Here is a 25,217-nt window from a genome sequence, read left to right as displayed (position 1 = left end):
TTCCTGTCATGCAGGTGAGCTTGAGGGTGGGGTGGGGAGTGGCGGTGTGCCAGAGAAGGTCTCTATCTCTTGCCAATTCTGATGTTGCTTAGAGGGCAAGTCTGCGTGTATGTTTTCTTGTGATTGGAAACCTCTGAGTTGGCAGCCGCACGCTATTCTTCCTTCATCCTGGAGAAAGGAGCAGTTTAAAGGTCCTGTCGCAGCAAGGTGGGACGATCCTGGATATTCTGGCAGCTCCCCTCTGCCACTCTTAGCAGGCAATCAGCGGACGGAGGGCAGGGCTGGAATGAAAAAGGGTTCGGATCTCAGGGACAGGAGATGAAAGTTGCGAAAACTCTGCCCAGGTTTCTGATCTGGATCAACTTTCCAGGTTATAGGATGAACAAACTCTTAGGACTGGCGGTGGTGCGTCCTCCCTGTGACTCGTGCCTTTGTTCCCCACGCCGGCCCAGAGCCGCTGCGCTCACAGGCCCCGCACCTGCCGGGAGCGCACCCCACCCGCGCGCACCCCACCCTCCCGCGTGCTGGAGCCTCCTCCGCCGCCGCGGGCCCCGCTCCACCAAGCACATGCGCACTGGCGACGCCGGGCCGGCGCCTTCTGTCTCCTCCTCCGCCGCCTCCCGATTCCGCAGTCACTTCCTGCAGCTGTTTCCCTGTGGGTCCGGTTGGACTGACTTTTGACAGTCAGCCTTCAGCTGTGGAGGGGGCTCTGCCGGGCCAGCCGAGAAAGTTAAGTGGAGGGAGGCGAAGTAGAATCGGGCCGAACCCGGCGCGGAGGGCGGACGGCGGCGGACGTCCGGGGCAGGCGCGGCACCTAGACTGCCGGCGCGTCCGGGGGTTCCGGTGAGTGCGGGCGATCGCGAGCCTCGGGGCATTTAGGACGGGCACCGGAGCGACCAGGCTTGCAGTTCCTTTCCGGTGCGGTCTTTCCACCTGCCCTCCACGTGACCGGCTTGCGGTGCTTTTATTTATCTGTTTGTTTTTAAAGCATTTCACGTGTACTGTTTGGATCCTCTAGGCGTGCGGCTGCCTTGGCCCTAGCGCTTGTCCCCGCCCCGTGGGAGACCCGGGATTCCATCTTTCGTGATGGCATCCTCACGGGATTGAGGTGCGTGCGTGCATGTGTATGTGTGTATGTATGTATATGTGAGTGCGCTCTCTTGTGTATGCATGCACGCTTTAGAAATGTAAGATATATGTGGGCAGTGCTGAAGTATATGTAGCTCTGATTCAAATACTGAAAGGTTTCCTAGGATTCGGACCCGTCATAACTGAGATTGGAGAACATTCGCCAATTCACCAAGGCCTCTTCTTCCCCAGGTTCTTGCGTTCTTTTGGGTCTTCCTTCTGTGATATACCTTACAACTGATTATTTTTCTATTTTCCTCTCTCATTCCTTCTCGCTGCGTTCTGATGACCTCTGAATAATGCTCACCGTCTTTCCCTCATTTTCGGAATCCCCAGTTACAGACTTCCCTAGTTTCCTGATGTGCCAGTCACCTGTTCCCTTATTGTGTTTCCTTTCCTCCAAAGATTTCTCCAAATGAGAAAGTGGTTGTCTTTAATGCACTATGTGAAGAGTAGGCCCCAATTCGATCATGAAAACTATGCTATATGATCATTCCTTTTCTTTAACAGGGCCGACTGAGAAGCTTTGATTTTCTTTATTGTCCCCTCAACCCCTTCCATACCAGGACATTAACCACCATAAATCCTTCATTTATGCTACTTCAAGGATCAAATTGAGTGGCTTTTATGATCTGAGGAATATTGTATTTACATCAGGCATCAAGTTAGTTTCTTTTAATCTAATGCAGTAGTTGAACAGACGTGAGTCCTATATGCTTTGAATCTCTTTATATTCCACCATATCTGCTTTCACTGAAGGCTTCATTTTTAGATTTTTATTTTATGCTAGTTTTTTTTTTTTTTGCAAGTATAGTAATACCTGATGTAATTGTCTTGCAAAGATGCTTTTGGGGGAGTTGACATCATTTTGATTGTTAAATATTACAAGAAAGAATTTTGGACTATCTAGCTATTCTTTAAACATTAAAAGGTAAAATGATAATGGGTAAGTCTGTACTGTATGAGAATTTTTTCTTCAATTCGGGAGATTTTATCAGGCCTTTATTTTGATGGAAGCCTGCAGACAGCGCTGGGGGAGACACATGCTGGTATTTCCTCAAGTGGGAGTGAACTTTTATAAGACAAGTCCAGACATGTCTAGGCCGTTGGTAACATTTGATTTTCTCTTTATATTGTTTATTTCCTTTATCCAGATGTTTTAACATCTTCCTCCACCATTTCTCTCTGAGCTGGAAGCTTGTCATTTGCACTTTGGTATCCTTTTGTCTCTGTACAGGGGGTATATGTAGTCTTTTAATATTACTAATTGTTATGATTAGATAGTTAAACTTTTTAAAAAGGGGTCTTTGTCCCCATAGTTTTCTTTTTTAAAATATCCGTATTTGCCTTTGCTTTCTGAATGTCTTCACTTGGTTTAATTCAGAGGAGTAATGTGATTATAGAGAACCTGACTTTTTAAATGTTCCAAATCTCAATTGCTTTTTAAAAAATATTCTCAGAGGTGTGGACAGCATACTTCTGCTTGAGAATAAAATAACATTATTGTTTTTCTAAATATTATGCTTAATGAGAAATATTGTTGAATACTATGACTGATGATGTATGTACTTTGCCATTTAGTATATTATTTTCCCATTGCACTAATAACTTCTCCTGAATTTAAGAGCCTGAATTTAGTACAAAAACTGTTACTTGGTTGCAATTAACAGGTGTAGATACTTATTAAATGTGGTAAAAGAGACTTAACTTTTCAAAATTGTTCTTGGTTGATTTTAGTAAATCTATTATTATCATAAAACTTACACTTTTCTATTGCAGGTGGAAAATTTCAGCCCTTAAAATAGCTATATTCTATTGACCAGAAAGAGGTTTTAATAGTATTGAAAGTGGAAGGAATAGAAGATTTTGAGATAAGGATTTTAATTTGGGTTAATTAGAATCATGGAAACTCAAAGCACATAGTTTGGTTCATTTTGAGATACTCAGGGTTAGGGGCTTCCCTCATAGCTCAGTTGGTCATGAAATCACCTGCAGTGCTGGAGACCCCATTTCGATTCCTGGGTGGGGAAGATCTACTGGAGAAGGGATAGGTACGCACTCCAGTATTCTTGGGCTTCCCTTGTGGCTCAGCTGGTAAAGAATCTGCCTGCAGTGCAGGAGACCTGGGTTTGATCCCTGGGTTGGGAATACCCTCTGGAGAAGGGAAAGGCTACCCACTCCAGTATTCTGGCCTGGAGAATTGCCTACATCAAATAGTGCATGAAGTAAGCGTCCAGTGGGGTACTGGATCATACTGCCAGGGCCCCAGTATAATTTTAGTTCCTCGGTCTTTTAACTGTTTGCTTTCCCTTACAGTCTCTATTGTTTCCCTCAGAAAAGACCCAATATGTTCCAATCCCACTTCAGTTTTACCCATTTCTCCTGCCTCCGACCCAGATGGCAACTTCTAATCCTGAGTATCTCAAAATGAACCACACTATGCGCTTTGAGTTCCCACGATTCCAATTAACCCAAATTAAAATCCTTATCTCAAAATTTACCTCTAGAGAGAGAAAGAAAATACTCTGATTTTATAGGAGACTAATGAATACAAGAAAGTATCATTTTTTTTTTTTTTTCGGAGCTCAGCTTTCATCGTGGGGTCTCAAAGAGTGGACACAACTGAGCGACTGAACTGACTGAACTGAATGAATACAATCTAAGGCTCCATGAGGTGGGGTCTTCAACTTGAGCCTGTGGGGCACAGGCATGTAATATGAATAAAGCAGCAGGCTGAGTGGGCACTTGAGGTGGCCTAGAGAAGACAAGCTTGGGTACCCAGGACAGTGCCTCTCAATACTAACTAGCAGTTGTTGCCCATGCAGGACTACCGTCCAAGTGTTGTCAGATCCCTCTTTTGTCAAGAGCAGCCACAAATCTTTTGATTTTAAAATGTTGACAACCAATTCAATTTAAAAATGAAAGCAAAATGAAACACTGTGTATTCCAAATAGAGCACATCTGTGGCTGCCTGTGGCCTTCAGGTTGTTTGTTTGCAACCTCCACTTTGAAGATTCATTAGATCAGTTATTTCGGTATTACTAGTTGATCAGAAGGTACATGTTTATTTATTTTTGTCACATAGTGACTCAAGAGTTTTTCCAAGATACTAGAGTATATTTCTAATGTTAGCTATTAGATATACAGAGTTCCTGGATAGTTAAGCTAGTTCTAGAAGTGTTTGCCGTAGTTTGAGCAGTGACACTTGATTTCACTGTTTTTGATATTATTTGGATGGAAAGACTAGTTTGCATGAAAAGGGGATATTTGCTGAGGTTCTTTGCTGGTGGGCTTTTTTTTTTTTTTTTTTTTGGTCTATGCATGATTATCAAGAGTGTTTTAAGTGTGCCTGAGGGAAGGGGTCTGGACTGGGTGACCTTTGATGTTCATTTCAGTCATGTGACTTTTAGATTTAATTAGCCATGGATGCAATGCTATTAATGTTCATGGGCCAGAGGGACCGCATTTGGAGCTGTGCCAGGCAAAATCAAGCCAAATCCATAAAACTCTTCTCCGTGGAAGAGCGTGGTGTCAATGTGAATTAACAGACGGGGGAAGTGTGCCGGATGAGGGAAAAGAAAGGGAGTCCCAGAGATGATTTGGAGAAGCAGAGGAAGGAACCCATGATGTGGTCATTTACATGTCATATTGCTGATAACACGTTTTTAAGTTTTTTTTTTTTTTTTTTCAATTCTTGCTGTTGATTCAGATTTGAAGACCCGACTTCTCCTCATCCTTTGGATGATGCCCAAGGCTTTCCTACCCAATGATCCTCTTGCAACACGCCGGGCTTCCTCCGCCTAAGCGGCCCTCATCCTCTCCTCCTATGTCAGTGGCCGCCAGGTCTACAGGGGCCTTGCAGCTTCCAGCGCAGAAGCCTTTTGGGCAGGAGGCTTCCTTGCCTTTGGCTGGGGAAGAAGAGCCACCTAAGGGAGGGGAACAAGACTCTGCCCTGGAGGAGTTGTGTAAGCCGCTGTACTGCAAGCTCTGCAATGTCACCTTGAACTCGGCGCAGCAAGCCCAGGCTCATTATCAGGTGAGGGAAGAAACGGCAAAATCAAGCATCGAGTGGGAGAACATTTCAGGGCTCTGCTCAATTCACAGGTGTCTCTGAAATGACCATTTGTGCCTGGAACAGTAAGATGGCTAAGTATTTGTTTGGCTAAAAGCACAGTGTTGCTACTTTAAAAGAAAACATCACTTTTCGTGGAATGGGATTTCTTTTAACTTCTTACACTTCGCTGTGTGGCATCAGTTTACTTGGGGTTTTGTGTGCATGTGTGCTAACCTGCTTCAGTCACGTCTGACTCTTTGTGACCCTATGGACTGTAGCCCTCCGGGCTCCTCTGTCCAGGGGATTTTCCAGGCAAGAATACCAGAGTGAGTAGCCATTCCTTTCTCCAGGGGATCTTCCTAACCCAGGGATGGAACCCACTTCTTTCACATCTCCTTCATTGGCAGACAGATTCTTTACCACTGGTGCCATCTGGGAAGCCATCTGTTGTTTTAGGCAAATAAAATCACCTATGCATGTTTGAACCTGTGGTCCGAAGGAGAACAGGTGTTTGGAGTATGGTGTACTATACTCAATTCAGCATCAAAATTGTCTGAAAGAATTAGTTTTATAAATATTCTCTTCCAGCTAATGCAGTTTGTATCAGTTCAGAATATTCTTTGTGTGTGAATCTTAAGCTTTTCCTTTTGACCTCTGTCCCTGCTAAGGAAAACACAGGTATGTTTCTTGATTGTTTTCTGTATATAAAATTATATCCTCTTTTTTTTGAGAAAAGAGATCCATGAAGCAATTGAGGCCAAATGCCACTGAGTGAAAATATGTTTTCTGGGTAATCATTGATTTGACTATTCTCTGCATGAATATCTGAAATAATAGGACAATATGGTAGAAGGATGACTGTTAGGAAGATGTTTCTCCTGTTGTGCCTTTGTAACTTCCTTCAAGTTTTTATTTACTCTGGGTGTAAGTCTTTGCTGTTTTGTTTAGGGTTGCTCTTCAAGGTGGCTAACTGTGTTACTTTGTGATCGTACGTCAGAAACGTTTTAATGGTGAATTGTTTTCTTTGGGATTTAGGGGAAGACGTGTTACTTTTATGGAGTTCCTGTTGTTTGGGTTTGTTTTGCCCTCCAATGCAAAGAGTTGAGTTAATTATGTCATCCAGATCTTGGCAAGTGTCGCTGTTGGTCATTGCCCAGTGTGTGAATTGCTCTGTGGTGTCCGACTCTGGTCATGATTGGTTCATAAAGGCCTCTTCTGGATTTATGTCACATCGCTTTCTTTTTCCCCATCCCCTACTCTCGTTCCCCCTGTGTATCACTTCCCATGACAATGGTTTGACATGGGTTCTTCTTTTGCCCGTTTTACTTTTCAGTTGTGGTCTCTTAGGATGATCCATGTCAAATTCAACACACAGTGCTATTGATAGCTTTTGTCTTCATTTGTTTCTGTGGAATGTTTGGTTTTATGGCCTACGACTCATGAAAATCAAGCCTGGTTTCTAAAGTTTTGATTTTTAGCTGTTTAAACCGTTAACTTGGAGCAAGTTCATTGTGTGTCATATACACATGTAAGTATCATTTACAGAAAAGTTGTTTACTTTTTTTTTTTTTAATTTTTTTATTAGTTGGAGGCTAATTACTTCACAACATTTCAGTGGGTTTTGTCATACATTGATATGAATCAGCCATAGATTTACACGTATTCCCCATCCCGATCCCCCCTCCCACCTCCCTCTCCACCCGATTCCTCTGGGTCTTCCCAGTGCACCAGGCCCGAGCACTAGTTGTTTACTTTTATAAGGGAAAACTCTTGGGCAATATGTGATTTAAATATATATGCATGGATTGTACATACACCTCCTGCCTTTTTCTTCCTAATATCTCTTTGTGACTTTGTAGACAGTGATGGATGCTTTTGGTTATGCATAGAGAGAGTTCAATAAGCAGAGTCATTGGATTATAAGGCTTAAACTAGATAAGAAAGAGAACCAGAATTTATTTAGGTTTTTTCTTTTCTTCTACACTTGTGTGTATGTGTGCTCTGAACTTTTTAGCTGATGAGTAATATATACTTAGTTTCAGCTTCCTCAGTGATACAGTGAATATATGAATTAGAAAATATAAGAAAATGGAATTAAATTTTAGATAATCAGAATTTTTAAGTGGAAAAGTTGAAGAAGGACAGCCTGTTCTAGAAGCAGTTTAAGCAGCCAAGAACTGAGGAAAAGTAGAGTAGAGAAGAAGCAACCTGGTATCTAGAGAGTGGAACCTAATAGAAAACAAACAGTTTGAGTGTAATAAAAGCCAGTTCTTAAGAGCTCAGAAGCAAAGATTTGAATGAAACCAGTGTTACTGGTAATTCTTAGGGGAAGAAGTTTTCTTCCTCTAAGAAACAAAGCAAGCAGTTCATGTATAAAGTACAGAGCAGTTTCATTAGGATAGCATAGAAGAAAGCTAATCCAGAAGTGAAATCTGGATTTCAACCTGAGAGAAATGTCAGCATGCGATAGTGTGGATCAAAAAGTAGATCAGAATAATAAATAATCAGAGTGTGAACACAACATATGTGGGTGCACCAACATAGAAAAAAAGCATAGAAATGTCATCCTGAAAGATACATGGAAGACTATACCAAGGGTACACAAATAGGCTGGGATTTAGGAAGGCTTCTAGAGACAGGGGTAAGACTAATGAGGAAGACTTACTGAGGACCAGAAATAGGCAGAATGGCAATGATTGTAGGCTGATACAGCAAGGTGGCTGATGAGATGATGGAAATAAAGTTTTATTTCAACTCTAAAACATGCTTTGTAATTTTTTAGTACTGACTGATACCAAGACCACAGATTCATTATTTTAATTATGTGTGAGATAAAAGGGATCAGTGGTAGTCTATTTATAAGCTAGAAACACATTCATGTGAGGTAATAAATCATACTTGATTACATTACTCAAAGTGTTTTAGTCAGTTGATGCCATTGTTGAAATCTCAAAGTTTCAAATTGCCCAGGGTATTGTAAACAACCTTCAGTCTGGTTTGAGTGGTATTACGGTAGAGACTGACCATATCATGTTCCAGTAATCCAGGACACACAATGGAAACTGCTCAACAAATACTTCCCTTTAAGCTCACTGAGAGTTTTCCCTGCCATCCTCGTGTTCCTAAGCTGGGGCTGCCTTAGTGATGACCCATGCATATCAGTGGTCATCACAGATTTAGTTCTGTTCCCAGGACTTTTTAACCCAGTCAGCTTGCTTCAAAATACCCTTTGCTATTGTTTCATTTTAAATGATGGTACATATTTTTGTGGTCTCAAAATGATGGCTTGAGTTATAATTTAAAGTAAAACCTTTGGAGGAAAAATATGCATTCATTTTATTAAAATCTGTCTGTAGGCTTCAGGTTATTTAGGGTAAGCCAGACATGGAGTAACATAATACTGTTTCAGCAGCATAATTGCCTAGAGGAAGAATCACTTTAGGATAGAAGATCATTAATAGAAATTTAAAAAGCAAAAAGCATTGGATAAATTTTGCTAAGGTCTCTACATTTTGAAATAATGTCAACCATTTTTTCCTCTTAATTCATGTTAATTCATTTGAAAAAGAACTAGTTATTCAAGGTACATTTTAAAAATCTGTCATCAACATAGATTTCTATTTGTAGTATTTAGTAGCCAAACAACAACCTACCATAGTAAGTAGATTAATTTGAAAAACACAGAACACAGGGGAAAAAAGTAGTTCTAGAATTGAAATACAGAAGGTAGTGACCTTAATTCATAATTCAGAGGATACAGCTGATGTTATCCCCAAATTTAAAGTACTGATTTTGGCGCATACATTTTTACATTGATCACCCAGCTTTGGATGGCATAATCTCTAATGTCAGCTAATTTTTATGTCCCCCCTCCCCCATATTTCCCATTTGATTGTTTTCCAGTTGAACTTGCAGTGTACTGAGAGTGGCCAAAATAAACTTTGTTGGTGGATAGAAGCTCTCTGTGACCCTGTTAGCTGGATCTCACCACCTTTCTGCTTCCCTGTCTCATCTTGCCTACCTCTTGCACGCTTAGTCACTCGGTCACGTCTGACTCTTTATGACACAGGGCAGGCGGATTCTTGACTGCTAAGCCGCCAGGGAAGCCCCTTCCCTACCTGGTTTCTTCGCATTTCACAATAGATATCCTTTCTTCTCTACAAGGCTGATTCCTCACCCTGTACTCTAGATTTCATCACCTGTCATCCCTTCTTCACCTCAATCAGATTAAAAACATGCTCAGGTTTTTTCCCCATGTTAATAAAAATAGTAACAACAACCTTCCCTTTCCTTTTAATTCCTCTTGTTAGCAATCTTTCTTTTCTTCTGTCCTTAGAGTTCTGCTGGATATACTTGTCCTCTTCAAGTTTTCATTTCCCGACCCACCATACTCTGGTTTCCATTCCGGTACTCTAGTGAAATGGTCCTTTTCAAGGCTATCTGTGACATTAGAGGTCAAATCTAGCTCCTTCTCACTTAGCCTCTTTGTAGCATTTGCACTGGTAACAGCTTACTCCTTAAAACATTCAAAGATATTTTTCTCAAAATAATGCCTATAGAATAAAAGATTTATAATGAAAAGCAATAATCACCTGTTCTCACTTCCACAGCTATGCTCTACCTTTTCTTCTCTATTCTTTCTGCCTCCCATCTTGGGTTGACTCTAGTTTTATTTTGACAACATCAAGTTTTATAACATTTTTGTTTAATCTATAATCAGATTAAGTTTCCTATGCTTGATATTTGCAAGTTGACTCAAATTGTTAAAAATTGATGTTTAGCTTTTGTATTATTAGTAGGGAAATGTTGTTCAGTGCAAAGCTTTCTTTCTTTCTGTTTCCAATGTCATGGTTCCATGCTACTTAAAAGAGATGTTCAAATGGCTAGCTCTTTCTTGAAAGTCATCAGTTCCTCAAAATCGTTCCCTTTTAGTTTCCTTCAGATGTGTATTATAACTTTGAAATAGCTTTTTGTTTTTCCTTGAGTTTCTCACACTTTCTAAAAAAAAAAAAAATAGAAGATTCTTATGCCTTAAAAAAATCTACTAGCTTCTTAATCTTTCTTTTTATTGTTTATAATCCATTTCACTTATCTTCATGAAACCCACTGATTTCTTGTTCTGATTTGAACCAGATACTTTACATTTGGATCATGACTTCATTGCATATCTTTTTTTGTTTGCAGGAGTTTTTCATGGCTTTCATTTTCCCCTTCTTTTTCTTATATGATATATCTTTATCATATCCTCATTTTCCCCTCCACATCTTGATCATTGTATGTATTATGTGAAATCCCCCTTTTGCCCCCAGATCCTTCTGTCTTCTTTTTCCGTTCTCAGCCGGGTGCCCCCTGAGTTCGCTGCACAGCTGCTAGTTTTGAATTTCTCTTCATTGCTCTGTGGCTTAGGTTGCCATTTTCTAAATATGCATGTTTTCTTTTTTTTTTAATCCTGTTTTGTTGGAGTCCATCTTCATGTTACTTGAAGGAAGAAAGGATAAATATAAATGTATATTACAGCACATTTCTCTCCCTTTAAAGTGAAGTAGTAATGAATGGGAAATAATATTTTTCTGAGATACCTTTATGTGTCTAAAAATGTCTGTATTATAACTTTGTACTTGGCAGTTCAGTTCCAGGTTGACTATTATTTTCCTAAAAAGGTTAAAAGTTATACTGCATTGTGTGTGCAAGTATACCTGTGTGTTTTGTTTTGTTTTTGTCTTCCTAGTGTTGCTGAATACAAATCTTATCTTTTTTTTTTTTTTTCATTTATTTTTATAGTTGGAGGCTAATTACTTCACAACTTTGCAGTGGGTTTTGTCATACATTGACATGAATCAGCCATGGAGTTACACGTATTCCCCATCCCGATCCCCCCTCCCACCTCCCTCTCCACCCGATTCCTCTGGGTCTTCCCAGTGCACCAGGCCCGAGCACTTGTCTCATGCATCCCACCTGGGCTGGTGATCTGAAGACAAATCTTATTCAGATTCTTATTCTCTTGTGGGTGGCTCACTTTAATTTTGGGCTTTTTTTTCTGGAAGTTTTTAGGGTTTCTTTTTTATCCTTGGTATCTGAAATTTCACAATGATGGGTGTGTCTCTGTCTGGGTCTTCATTCATTTGTCCCTGTCAGCACTAGTGGCTCCTTTCAGTTTGCATACTCTCATTTCTCTTGAGCTCTGGGGAATTTTCTTTGATATGATTTCCTTGATAATATTCTTCTCTATATTTCTCTTTCTTTTCCCTGGTAATTCTATTAGCACTATCTTTGATTAGCTGGATTGATTCTTCATATTTCTTATTTGTCCCCTTTATTGAATTTCTGAGAGGTATTCTTGAATTCTAATGCTATGTTGAATTTTTTTAATTTTGATAATCATATCTTTAATTTTTAGGGGTATATTGATTTCTTATTATTTTCTTTTCTAGCATCTGTTTTATAGGATGTTAGTTAACATATCATGGGGTCAGACTAGTGTTCAAGTTCTAGTACAAATACTTACTAGATGTATGGTATTGGGAATATATTCTAATTTCTCTATGTCTCATGAAGATGATGATGATAATGATGATGCTTATCATGCTTGCAAGTTAGTAGGTATAAAACATTTAGGACAGCTCCTAGTACTTGAGTGATTCCTTCACTGTGTTTAGTTGTCTTAAGGTGCAGTGGAGCAGGGTGGCATGGACTCTGGAACAAGAGTATTCTCAGTTCTGGCATTTACTTGTGGCTTTGGGCAACTTTTATTTTATTTTATTAACTTTTAAATGTGAATAATTTTATTATATAAAACACTTATTAAAAATTTCTGCATGCATCTCATCAGATTCCCCAATATTAATATTTTGTATAACTATAGTATAGTTATCAAAACTAGGAACTCAATACTGATAACAACAATATTATCTGCTCTACAGACTGTTTTGTTGTTGTTCAGTTGCTAAGTCATGTCTGACCCTTTGCGACCCCATGGACTGTAGCATACCAGGCTTCCCTGTCCTTCACCATCTCTCGGAATTTGCGCAAACTCATGTCCATTGAGTTGGTAATGCCATCCAACCATCTTGTCCTCTGTCATCCCCTTCTCCTCCTGCCTTCAATCTTTCCCAGCATCAAGGTCTTTTCCAATGAGTTGGTTCTTCACATTAGGGGGCCAGAGCATTAGAGCTTCAGCTTCAGCATTGGTCCTTCCAATAAATATTCAGGGTTGATTTCCTTTAGGATTGACTGGTTTGATCTCCTTCCATTCCAGGGGAGTATCAAGAATCTTTGCCAGCACCATAATTCAAAAGCACCAATTCTTCGGTGCTCAGCCTTCTTTATGGTCCAACTCACATCCGTACATGACTACTGGAAAAACCATAGTTTTGGCTATGCAGACGTTTTACATTTCATCAATTGTTTACTAATGTCCTTTCTCTGGTTCAGGGATCCAATCCTAGATAAATTCTTGCATGTAGTATTATGTGTTCTTTAATGTGGATGGGTTAAATTTTTCTATGCTTTTTACTATCTTGCAATTTTTGAGAAGTTGTTTTGTAGAATGACCCAATTTGGATTTGTTTGTTGTTTTGTCATGATTGAATTCATGTGGTTATGTGGTTTTTTTGGACAGGAATACCACAGAACTGATGTGTCTTTCCCATTTTTTCATATTGGAAAGGACTTGATGTGAATATTTCCGTCACTGCTGCTGTTAACTTTTGATCGCTGATTAAGGTGGTGCCTGCCGGGGCTCTCCTTTGTAAAATTACTGTTTTTTTCTTATGTTTAATAAGTATCATATGGGGAGATAACCTTGAGACTATGTGAATGTTTCTAATTATATTTTTACATAGTGATGTACATAATAGTGATAATAGCATCTATTAATATTTTTCCCTGCAGTAATTATTACCATGGTGTTTGCCAAATGGCGATTTTTCTGCTTCAATCATTCTTTGTATATTTATAGTTAGAATTTTACTTTAATGAAGAACTTTCTCAAATAGTTAGTATCACTATGGATTGTAGATTCTTTTTTTTTTTTTAATTTTTTTTTTTTTATTATTATTATTTTTTTCCAGTGGGTTTTGTCATACATTGATATGAATCAGCCATGGATTTACATGTATTCCCAATCCCGATCCCCCCTCCCATCTCCTTCTCCACCCGATTCCTCTGGGTCTTCCCAGTGCACCAGGCCGGAGCACTTGTCTCGTGCATCCCACCTGGGCTGGATTGTAGATTCTTATATTAATTCAGGGATATAAACACTTGCTATCATTTATTTTGATGTTTTAACTGTTTCACATTTGACCAGTGTGTTTCCCTTCAGGCTGCTGCTTATGTTCATTTGACATGTCCCCATAACTTTTTGTATAGTTCCTTACTTTCTGACAATACAAAGTATTCCAAGATTTTTTGGTACCTTCCCCATGTCAACCATTTCTTCAAGGAGCCAGGTTTTGTTTTTCTGTTTTTTAAAATTTTTAATTGGAGAATGGTATTTAGAGACCAAAGTCTGAGTGTTGGTGTGCCTTTTGGTACTCGAGTGTCATTGCTTCTAGATCTTCTCATGACAGAGCTAGTTATATATGTGTCATTATTCACAGTACACACATTCACACACACAAACACATACATGCTCACAGTACATGTAAAATAGTTCTGGGATTGATAATCTGTATCCTTTTGAAAAATCAGCGTACTAATGAGAGGATAATATTTATGTCTTGTTCTTTTGGTGTCTAGCATTATAGTGTGTAGTCAAAATACTGTTTTACGAAGTTACTTAGGTTACAGAGATGCTGTCTGCTAGTGTTGTCCTTTGTAAAGTTATTGTTTTTCTTTTTGTGCTTAGTAAGTATTATGGGAGAGATACTTTCGGACTGACTATGTGAACAGTTTTTTCCTTCCCTCCTCCTTCAGTGTGGTTATGTTTTTTTTCATACAGTTAGGCTTATTTCTGTTTGTACTTATTTCACTTTGGGTCTTCGCCAATTCTTGTTGACTTTGATTCTTTTTCTAAGCCTGTAGAATGTTAATATAGTCCTAAAAGTCAGAATCATACAAAGAGGTATATTTATTTAGAGTCTTAATTCATTTTTATTGGAGTATGGTTGCCTTAACAATGTTGTGTTAGTTTCCACTGTACAGCAAAGTTAATCAGCTATATGTATACATATGTCACCTCTTTTTTGGCTTTCCTTCCCTTTTAGGTCACCACCGAGCACTAATAGAGTTTCCTGAGCTATACAATAGGTTCTCATTAGTTATCTCTTTTATACTTAGTATCAATAGTGTATGTATATCAATCCTAATCTCTCAGTTCATCCCACACCCCCACTTCCCAGCTGGTGTCCATATGTTTGTTCTCTACACCCATGCAAAAAGGTATATTTAGAAAGATGTCACACCATATCATCCCTTGTACTCCTTTTTCATTTTATTCTTATTTACACTGTTTTATATGATTTTATCAACCTGCTCAGTTATTTACTGTTTTACTACCTGATTTGTCAGTTTTTAATGGTATCCCAACTGTTGCCTATTGCAGAATCAATGAGCTTATTCTACTTTCCTTTTCCCATTTTTGTTGCATTATTTCCATTGTGTCATAATGTATAATATTTGAACATTAATCTTTCACTGTCATCTTCACCTTTTTAGTGTTTGATACAGTTCAGTTCAGTTCAGTCGCTCAGTCGTGTCCAACTCTTTATGACCCCATGGACTGCAACATGCCAGGCTTCCCTGTCCATCACCAACTCACAGAGCTTGCTCAAACGCACGTCCATTGAGTTGGTGATGCCATCCAACCGTCTCATCCTCTGTCGTCCCCTTCTCTTCCTGCCTTCAATCTTTCCCAGCATTGATAATTTAGACACTTGAAAATATTTAACATCAGTCTTTTTGCTGGTTTCCCCAGTCATTTCTTGGGTGAATGAAGTGTTAATAGATTTTTCAAGAGTGACTTTTAAGTGCCGAATTCCTAAGGTCTTGTGTATTTAGAAATATTTTCTATAGTCTTCACATTTGAAACAAGAATAGTTGGCTGAGCATAAAATCCTTGGTTCACACCTTTATTTTTTAAAAAAGGCTGTTCCTTATTGCCTTGCTTTGTGTATTGTGGATGCCATTCTAATTCCTTTGCCTTTGCAAGTTATTTGACTTTTTGCCTGGAGAGTTTAAGAGGACTTTTTTTTTCTTTTCTTTGAAGTCTCATACAGTTTAAAAGATATACTGCAGATTTGATTGTTCTGGGTTAATTTTCCCAGATGCCTGGCATGCCTTTTCAATATGTAGATTCAGATCTTCATTTACTTTTGGACAATTTTAGGCACTTTTGAACAATTATACTTTCAAATGTTCTGTTTGATTGTTTGATTTTGTTTTTCTTCTCTGGGGACTCCAGTTTTCTATAAGGCATTCTTTCTTCACTTGTCTTCCACTTCTATTGCTTCCTCTCTTGACCCTTTAAATTTTTTTATTTTTATTATTTTTATTTTCTTGACTGCTTTTCTGTCTTTCTTCAGTGCCTCTTAGTACATTTTCATTTGACTCTATTCTTCTTTGATACTTGGATTTGCTCCTAATTATGGATACAATTACCTTTTACTTTCTAGAATTTAATTATCCTTCTTTTCATTCTCATTATGTTTTGCCTAATTTTTCTTTGTACATTTTGAATTCCTGTTTCAAGGTGATTTTTTTTTTTAAATATTCTCAAAGTTTTGTTTGAATACTATATATTTAATTCTGTTTGGAGTGTTGTTTTCTTTTGTTTCTTTTTGTTTGTTTGTTTTGGAGGTATGATTCATTTGCTGAGATGTATTTTTTATTTTTATTTTTTGGGGGTAACTTTGTGTAGAATTGATTTCTTTTTGTGTATTCATTATGTGGGCTTTGGGTGGGTTATGAGATTCATAATTCAGTGGCAACCTCTTCTATCACTGTAGCAAAGTCCAGTTCTTTATTGATTTTTTTTTTTTTTTATGGTGGTCAGGAGAGTGTGTGTATGTCCTCTGATTTTTAAAAAAATTCATTTTTGGCTGCACTGGGTCATTGTTGCTGTGCAAGGGCTTTCTCTAGTTGTGGTGAGCAGGGGCTACTCCCTAGTTGTGGCACACAGGACTTAGAATGTGCGGGCTTCAGTAGTTGTGACTTGCGGGCTCCAGAGTACAGGCTCAGTAGTTGTTGCACATGGGCTTAGCTGCTCTGAGGTGTGTGGAATCTTCCTGGACCAAGGATTGAACCTGTGTCTCCTACATGGGTAGGCAGATTCTTTACCACTGGACCACCTGGGAAGTCCTGTCTTCTGAATTTTGCTTTGTTCTTTCTTGTCCTGAGGATGCTAACTTTTCCCATGTTGCTTCTCTTCCTCTTCACCTGCTTGTTGCCAAAGGGTGCCTCTCCCTTCCTTTTTGCCTTTTCCTCCTCTAAAAGCCACTTTGAAGATAGCCACTTCAGATCATGTGTACGTTTAAGTCCCTGTCCAGTAGTCAGTGACTGGATCATGCTTTAGTATTTATAAAATTGGGGGATTTACTTTTTCTGGTGGTGGTTATAAAGCAATCTTAGCTTTATAATCTAGCTGCAAGCTCCTTCTCCGTGTCCTTCAGTTTTTGTTGGACTGCTTTTGCTTACTGTGAAGGCTTGAGGCAGGAGCAGGAGTGATTACTCATTGGGATTTGATGTCTTTTCTTTTTTACTTACAGTTATTTTAGAGTCTGGGCATTCTTTGGCTTCTAGTTGTATGGAGGGCATAGGTTTTGTGCAGTTTTGTTTTTCTTATTCTGTGTTGTTTATGGAGGATATATGGAGAAATGCAAATTAGGCAGCCTCTAGGGAGCTCTCTGAAAACTCTTGGGTAAAAGATTAACTCATTGAACTTAGTTTCCTAATGTGTAAAATGGGGACAATAATTTTACCTACGTGATAGAGATTTCATGATGGTTAAATGAGATAATATTTATAAAGTGTCTAGAACACTACCTGTCACATAAGTGCTCAAAATGGTTAGTTGCCATTACTATCATTAATGTATGGATGCAATATCTGCTCAAATACTGCTGTAGATACTGCTTTGGAATTAAAATTCCTGACACTGTCTAAGGTTGATCCCTCCTGTAATCCAATGTACCTCATTTTCTTCTGCCTTTTTATGGACTATGGTTCTGTAACTGTGCTGTGGTTCCTGCATACCTTTTCTTTTGTTTTACTGACTTCCTCCTCTTGCCATGCAAACAAGCCTAAGCCATCTTAAAATTTTTTTCCTACTGATTCATTTCCCCTTCTGACTCCGTACTCTGTTTCTCTGCTCCATGTTGCAGTAGAATTTGTCCATATAGCTGCCTATATTGTTTGTCTCCATTTTCACCTCTCCCATTCTTTCCCTTCATGTGGTTTTTATCCCCCACTACTCTACTGAAGTGGTTCTTACCAAGGTTATTCTTTATATCTGTTATATCTGTATCTGTTATATCTATATATCTGTTAATCTGTATCTTTTCAAGTGCAATATTACTTCTCTGTCCTGACCTTGTAGAACCAGTCTGTTTTTTTTTGTTGTTGTTGGTGGTGTTTTAAAATCTTTTTGAAGCCCCTCAGACATAAAAAATATTTGAAATAATATAATGGACATGCATATTTGTCATGTAGCTTCTAGAATGAAAAGCTAGAGTCATCTAGCTTCAGTTCAATTGAAGTTGTGTCTTTTCCCAACTAAGCTGCTCCTTTCTGAAAGGTCAGTTTTCATTCCATTCACAAAGAAAGGCAATGCCAAAGAATGTTCAAACTATCACACAGTTGCACTCATCTCACACACTAGCAAAGCAATGCTCTAAATTCTCCAAGCTAGGCTTCAACAGTATGTGAATCGAGAACTTCCAGATGTTCTAGCTGGATTTAGAGAAGACAGAGGCACCAGAGATCAAATTGCCAACATTTGCTGGATCACAGAAAAAACAAGAGAATTCCAGAAAAACATCTACTTCTGCTTCATTGACTACTCTTTGACTGTGTGGATCACAACAAACTGTGGAAAATTCTTCAAGATATCAGAATACCAGATCACCTTACCTGCCTCCTGAGAAATCTGTATGCAAGTCAAGAAGCAACAGTTGGAGCTGGACATGGAACAATGGACTGGTTCCAAATTGAGAAAGGAGTAGAGTCAAGGCTGTATATTGTTACCCTGCTTTTTTAACTTATATGAGGAGTACATCATGCAAAAGACTAGACTGGATGAATCGCAAGCTGGAATCAAGATTGCAGGGAGAAATATCAACAACGTCAGATATACAGATGATACCACTATAATGACAGAAAGTGAAGAGGAACTAAAGAGCCTCTTGATGAAAGTGAAAGAAGAGAGAGAAAAAGCTGGCTTAAAACTCAACATTCAAAAAGCAAAGATCATGGCACCGGTCACATCACTTAATGGCAAATAGATAGGGAAACAATGGAAACAGTGACAAACTTTATTTTTTGGGGCTCCAAAATCACTGCAGATGGTAACTACAGCCATGAAATTAAAAGACACTTGCTCCTTGGAAGAAAAGCTGTGGCAAGCCTAGACAGCATATTAAAAAGCAGAGACATGACTTTGCTGACAATGATCTGAATACTCAAAGATATGGTTTTTCTAGTAGTTATGTATGGATGTGAAGGTTCGACTGTAAAGAAAGCTGAGTGCCAAAGAATGAATGCCTTTGAACTATGGTGCTGGAGAAGACTCTTGAGAGTCCCTTGTTGGATAGCAAGGAAATCAAACCAGTCCATCCTAAAGAAAATCAGTCCTGAATATTCATTGCAAGGACTGATGCTGAAGCTGAAGCTCCAGTACTTTGGCCACCTGATGGGAAGAACTGATTCATTGAAAAAGACCGTGATACTAGGAAAGATTGAAGGCAGGAGGAGAAGGGGATGACAGAGGTTGGATGGCATTACTGACTCTTGGTTGGATGGCATCACTGGCTCGATGGGCATGAGTTTGAGCAAGCTCTGAAAGTTGGTGATGGAGAGAGAAGCCTGGCGTGCTGCAGTCCATGGAGTTGCAGAGTTGGACACGACTGACTGACTGAACTGAACTGAATGGAGCTCCTATGCTCCCAGGTGTAGCCACCATACTAAATTGGTATTTTTGTCCCCCACCTCCCCACCCGCCACTTTTTTGTATTTTTGCTACATATATATCTTCCTACATAAAATGTAATGGTTTCATATTTTAACACTCATATTAAAGTGATTATGCTTACATATCTTCTTTTCCAATATGTTCTTTTTATTCAAGGTTTTGTTATAAGAATCTTTTTTGTTGTCACACTGGGCCTAGGATTTATATTTTCACCACAGTATAGTGTTACATTGTATAAACAGATTACATTTTATCCATTATCCTGTAGTTGGACACCTCAGTTGTTTCCACTTTTCAGTGGTTACAAACAGTTCTTCTGCTAACAGTTCTTTTGGGTCCTTTAGTCAGTTTGGTCAGTCAGTCATGTCGAAGTGTCCTGTCTGACTTTTGGTGACCCCATGGACTGCAGCACGCCAGGCTTCCCTGTTCATCACTAACTCCAGGAGCTCGCTGAAACTCATGTCCATCGAGTCTGTGATGCCATTGAATCATCTCATCCTCTGTCATTCCTTTCTCCTCCTGCCTTCAGTCTTGCCCAATATCAGGGTCTTTTCCAGTGAGTCGGTCTTCCCATCAGGTGGCCAAAGTATTGGAGTTTCAGCTTCAGCATCAGTCCTTTCAATGAATTTTCAGGACTGATTTCCTTTAGGATTGACTGATTTGATCTCCTTGCAGTCCAATGGACTCTCAAGAGTCTTCTCCAACACCACAGTTCCAAAGCATCAATTCTTCAGCACTCAGCTTTCTTTATGGTCCAGCTTTCACATCCATACATGACTACTGGAAAAACCATAGCTTTGACTAGACAGACCTTTGTTGGTAAAGTAATGTCTCTACTTTTTAATATGCTGTCCAGGTTAGTCATAGGTTTTCTTCTAAGGAGCAAGTATCTTTTAATTTCATGGCTGTAGTTACCATCTGCAGTGATTTTGGAGCCCAAGAAAAGAAAGTCTGTCACTGTTTCCATTGTTTCCCCATCTATTTGCCATGAAGTGATGGGACTGGTTGCCATGATCTTTGTTTTTTGAATGTTGAGTTTTAAGCCAACTTTTTCACTCTCTTCTTTCACTTTCATCAAGAGGCTCTTTAGTTCCTCTTTGCTTTCTGCCGTATGACTGGTGTCATATGGCACCACTGGTGACAGGTTATTGATATTTCTCCTTGCAGTCTTGATTCCAGCTTGTGATTCATCCAGCCCAGACTTTCGCATGATGTACTCCTCGTATAAGTTAAATAAGCAAGGTGACCATAATAAGCAAGCCTTGACTCTACTCCTTTCTCAATTTGGAACCAGTCCATTGTTCCATGTCCAGTTCCAACTGTTGCTTCTTGACCTGCATACAGCTTTCCCAGGAGGCAGGTAAGGTGGTCTGATATTCCCATCACTTGAAGAATTTTCCATAGTTTGTTGTGATCCTTACAGTCAAAGGCTTTAGTGTAGTCAATGAAGCAGACGTAGACGTTTTTCTGGAATTCTCTTGTTTTTTCTGTGATCCAGCAAATGTTGGCAATTTGATCTCTGGTGCCTCTGCCTTTTCTAAATCCAGCTAGAACATCTGGAAGTTCTCGATTCACATACTGTTGAAGCCTAGCTTGGAGAATTTAGAGCATTGCTTTGCTAGCGTGTGAGATGAGTGCAACTGTGTGATAGTTTGAACATTCTTTGGCATTGTCTTTCTTTGTGATTGGAATGAAAATTGACCTTTTCCAGTCTTGTGGTCACTGCTTAGTTTTCCAAATTTGCTGGCATATTGAGTGCAGCACTTTAACAGCATCATCTTTTAGGATTTGAAATAGCTCAACTGGAATTCCATCATCTCCACTAACTTTGTTCATAGCGATGTTTCCTAAGGCCCACTTGACTTCTCACTCCAGGATATCTGGCTCTAGGTGAGCCAGATAGTATAGATCTTCTGTGTATTCTTGCCACCTCTTCTTAATATCTTCTGCTTTTGTTAGGTCCCTACCATTTCTGTCCTTTATTGTGCCCATCTTCGCATGAAATGTTCCCTTGGTATCTCTAATTTTCTTGAAGAGATCTCTAGTCTTTCCCATTCTTTTGTTCTTATAGGTAATTCTGCCTATGTATGCTTTTGTCTGGAATACCTGAAAGTAAATATTCTGGGTTATAATATATCTAATTAGACTCTTTTTTTGAAACACCTTGTTCTAGACTTCCATAATGCTACAGTTGTCTAGTTTCCACTTTACTTCATTAACCAGACATTCTCAATCTCTTTTCTGGACCCTCATTCCCTAGGCTCTTTTTTCTGTCTTCCCATTTCTAATGATCTTTATCAAATGCAATTCAGTCATGTAACTGCTGTGCTTAAAGCCCCTCAGAGCCCCCTGCTGCCTCTAAAGTCCAAGGTCTGTATCATCGACAAAACTAAATACAATTAGCTCCCTGTGTGTATCAGCTCCTACCTCTTTTCCAAAGGATCCTGGAGACCATCTCAAGCAGACTGCTGTTTCCTTACACCGTTCCTCTATTAACAGTTATCTTCCCCCTCATTCCTTACTTGCCTAGTAAACTTGCTCATTTTAAAAGATAACTCATATGTCCCCCTTTCAGGGAAGCTTTCCCTGGTACTCTCAGGCAGAAGTAAGCCTTCCCTTCTCTTTGTTCTCTTAGCAGTTTGCTCCTTATTTCCACTCTAATAGTGATTCCCTTAGCCAACAAATATATAGTGATTGTCTGCCATGTGTTAGAAATTGTTCTAGAAATTGGGACTAGAACAGGACATAAGATGGACAAGGTCCTTATTTTCAAGGAGTCTACATTCCAGAGGGTAGGAAAGAGAAAAAAATAAGCAAAAAAACATTATTTCAGTTAGTTATAAGTGGTACTGTGATGAAATAGAACAGGAAAGTGTGGTAAGGTGATTCAGTGTGTGTGTTTTGGGTGGGGGAAGTGTTGGTCAATGGGGGTGACACCTCAGATTGAGTGAGATGTTGTTTGATGTTGTTTGAATTGAGACTTGAAAGGTAAGAAGGAGCCAGCCATGTAGAGACTGGAAAGAAGAACATTTTAAGCAGAAAGAATAGCAAGTGCAGTGGCCTTAGAGTTAATGTGTTTGGCACGTTTTAAGTGTATGTGTTTGGTTGTCAGGCAGGAACATAATGAGGAGGGGGGCAGGGGGCTGGGTGAAATCAAATCTGAGAAGTAGACAGGGCCAGATCAAAAAGGGCTTACAGGAAAGATTCGCTGATTAAGTGTAGTAGGAGGCCATTGGAAAATTTTAAGTGAGACAGTGACTTATCAGTTGAATGTGTTGGCTTTAAGGAGGGATGGAATCAAAGAATGGACTCCTTGGCTTTTCTTGAGTAACTAGGTGGAGAGTAATGTCATTTACTGACATGCGGATGAATGGTGGTGGTGGCAGTGATGAGATGGTTCTGTGGCAGGGAGGGAATTAAAATTTGATGTTTTAGATGTTTTAAGTTGGATATGCCTCTTAAGGGGCTTTCCCATGTGGCACAATGGTAAAGAATCTGCCTGCCAGTGCAGGAGATACAAGAGATGTGAGTTCGATCCCTGGGTCAGGAAGATCCTCTGGAAGAGGAAACGGCAACCCATTCCAGTATTATTGCCTGGAAAATCCCATGGACAGAAGAGCCTGGCGGGCTACAGTCCATGGGGTTGCAGAGTTGGACACAGGTCAGCGCGTGTGCGCGTGCACGCGTGCACACACACACACACACACCCACCCACCCACCCACCCACCCACCTGCCTCTTAAGGCTGCAATGTGTGGACAGCAAGGAGGCAGTTGACCGTATGGTTCTGAAGGTCAGGGATTGTCTTTGTCATAGGCTGGGTGACTCAAACAACAAATATCTATTTCTCACAGTTGCAGAGGCTGGAAGTCTGAGATCAGGGATCTAGCATGGGTGGGTTCTGAGGCCCTCTTTCAGATTGCAGACAGCTGATTTCTCCTAAATTCTTACATGGTGGAAAGTGGGCAAGGGAGCTCTCTGATATCTTCTTTAAAAGGCACTAATTAGACTCTACCCTTGTGACCTCATTACCTTCTGAAGGTCTCACCTCCAACTACCATCCCATTGGGGATTTGATTTCAAAATAGGAGTTTTGGAGGGACATAAGCTATCAGTCCATAATAGGAATAGTGATAGGTAATTTCGGGAATCACCAACTTATTGATTGTATTTTAAAGTTATGAGACTGAGTAAAATAACTAGGGTTTGTGTATGGATGGAGAGAAAAGAGGGCTGAGGGTAGTGCATTGGACACTGCAGCTTTTAGAGAATGAGAGGCTGGGAGGTAAGAGGGAATCATAGAAGATGATAGAAGGAGGGAGTATCAATAGTATCGTGTTTCTTAGAGTATAATAAAGGCACAGATGTGACCCCTGGATTTGACTCCCTGGAGGTCACTGTGATAATGGTAAGAGCACCTTTATGGCATTTCAGGGGCCATTAGGTGGAATTTCACTCATTCCTTTAACTGCTTTACATATTTGTCTCCTCCTCTAGACCATATGCTAGCTAGTCCTTTTTATTTCTAGGGCTTAGCATATAGTAGATGGTATATAAATATTTGCCTACATGTTTGGTTTTTCAGTGCAGTTTAAAGAATAATATACAGTTTAACCCTCATTTAGGATGCTTTTGGACTGCCCCTTCCCACCAGTTTTTATCAGCTCAGCCATAAACTTGAGAATGATAAAGGAAACATGATGAGAGAGGCAAATCCATTTTAATAGAGGTTCACAGTGTACCCTGAAGCCATCATGCTGTATGAAAAAGGGCCTTGCTTTGGGTCCAGAAGGCTTGCTTCAAGCTGTGACCCCGCTGCTAGGCCTCCTGAAGGTGTCGGAGGCAAGTTCTCTATGCTGCCTGGATTGCAGTGTCTCAGCTGTCATATATGGATAACATCAACAAATTCCTCTTTCAGGATTTTTGTGAGTGGCAAATGAGCCAATGCCCAGGAGAGTTCTTTGTAAGTAAAAAGATACTCTGGAAGTGCTATTTTTGTAAAAGTAATTGGATTATCCATTTCATTACTGACTTATAAAATAGATTAGATCAGAGCGTCATAAAATTCATATTTAGGCAGCGGCAATTGAATGGCAACAAGTTGGCAGAGGACACAGATCACTAGAAAATGGTTGTTTTCCAGAAATATATAGGAAATTAATGTCTTTTGACTTTGTTAGCTTATTTCTCCCAGATAAATTTAATCATTCTGTTAGAATCAAAGAGTAGAGTCTTCTACTTTAAGATGTAATAATCAAATCTACCTACTGTTTACTCCACTGTTGCATATCTCTGAAAGAATAACATGTGTTTTTTTCTTTTTTGGTAAATAGGTTAACTCAATTTGATACATTTTCCTCACAGTAATGACTCATTTCATTTTACTTCTAGGGTAAAAATCATGGTAAGAAACTCCGAAATTACTATGCAGCAAATAGCTGTCCTCCTCCTGCCAGAATGAGCAATGCAGTGGAACCTGTGGCTGCCCCAGCTGTTTCAGCCCCTCCGCAGGTGAGACTCGAGGGTCAGGGTGGGAGCTGCCCCGTGCACAGGTGGCCATGGATGAAGTTTGTCATCTGTGTGCCCATCAAGGTACAGCTGAGCCAATACTCCTAAAACGCCCTTCTTGGTGCTTTCAGCTCATTGATAACTGGATTTAATGCAAAAATTCATGAATCCCAAGACTTCTCATTGGATTTTGTTATGGTTCATGAAATGAAACAAAATGATTTCATGAGGCTTTCTGTATGCATATTTGAAAATTCTGGGTTAAATGGCCCTGAATGTCTACATGAAGCCCTGAATGAAAAGAAAGATTTTTCAACATTTATCTCGATTGTGGTCAATCCTACTAACTTTATCTTTTTTTAAGATTTTTTTTTTTTTTGATGTGGGCCATTTTTTAAAATCTTTA

General features: G+C 39.5%; 1 protein-coding gene across 4 annotated transcripts in view; it reads left to right on the top strand.

Annotated features, from left to right (window-relative positions):
• The first annotated feature begins 593 nt into the window (after window positions 1-593).
• Window positions 594-25,217, top strand: part of ZMAT3 (zinc finger matrin-type 3) — a 37,088-nt gene continuing 12,464 nt past the window's right edge. The window contains exons 1-5 of one of the 4 annotated variants that reach the window (XM_061166618.1): window positions 594-843; window positions 1,019-1,108; window positions 3,718-3,802; window positions 4,838-5,164; window positions 24,695-24,814. In XM_061166618.1, coding sequence (XP_061022601.1) covers window positions 4,895-5,164; window positions 24,695-24,814 — 390 coding nt within the window. In that variant the 5' untranslated portion in view covers window positions 594-843; window positions 1,019-1,108; window positions 3,718-3,802; window positions 4,838-4,894. The remainder of the gene's footprint in view (window positions 844-1,018; window positions 1,109-3,717; window positions 3,803-4,837; window positions 5,165-24,694; window positions 24,815-25,217) is intronic. The other 3 variants (XM_061166619.1, XM_061166616.1, XM_061166620.1) reach the window with 3 other exon arrangements.

Source organism: Dama dama, chromosome 19 (assembly GCF_033118175.1).
Source record: "Dama dama isolate Ldn47 chromosome 19, ASM3311817v1, whole genome shotgun sequence".
NCBI lineage: Eukaryota > Metazoa > Chordata > Mammalia > Artiodactyla > Cervidae > Dama > Dama dama.
This window is presented reverse-complemented; position numbering and strand designations above follow the sequence as displayed.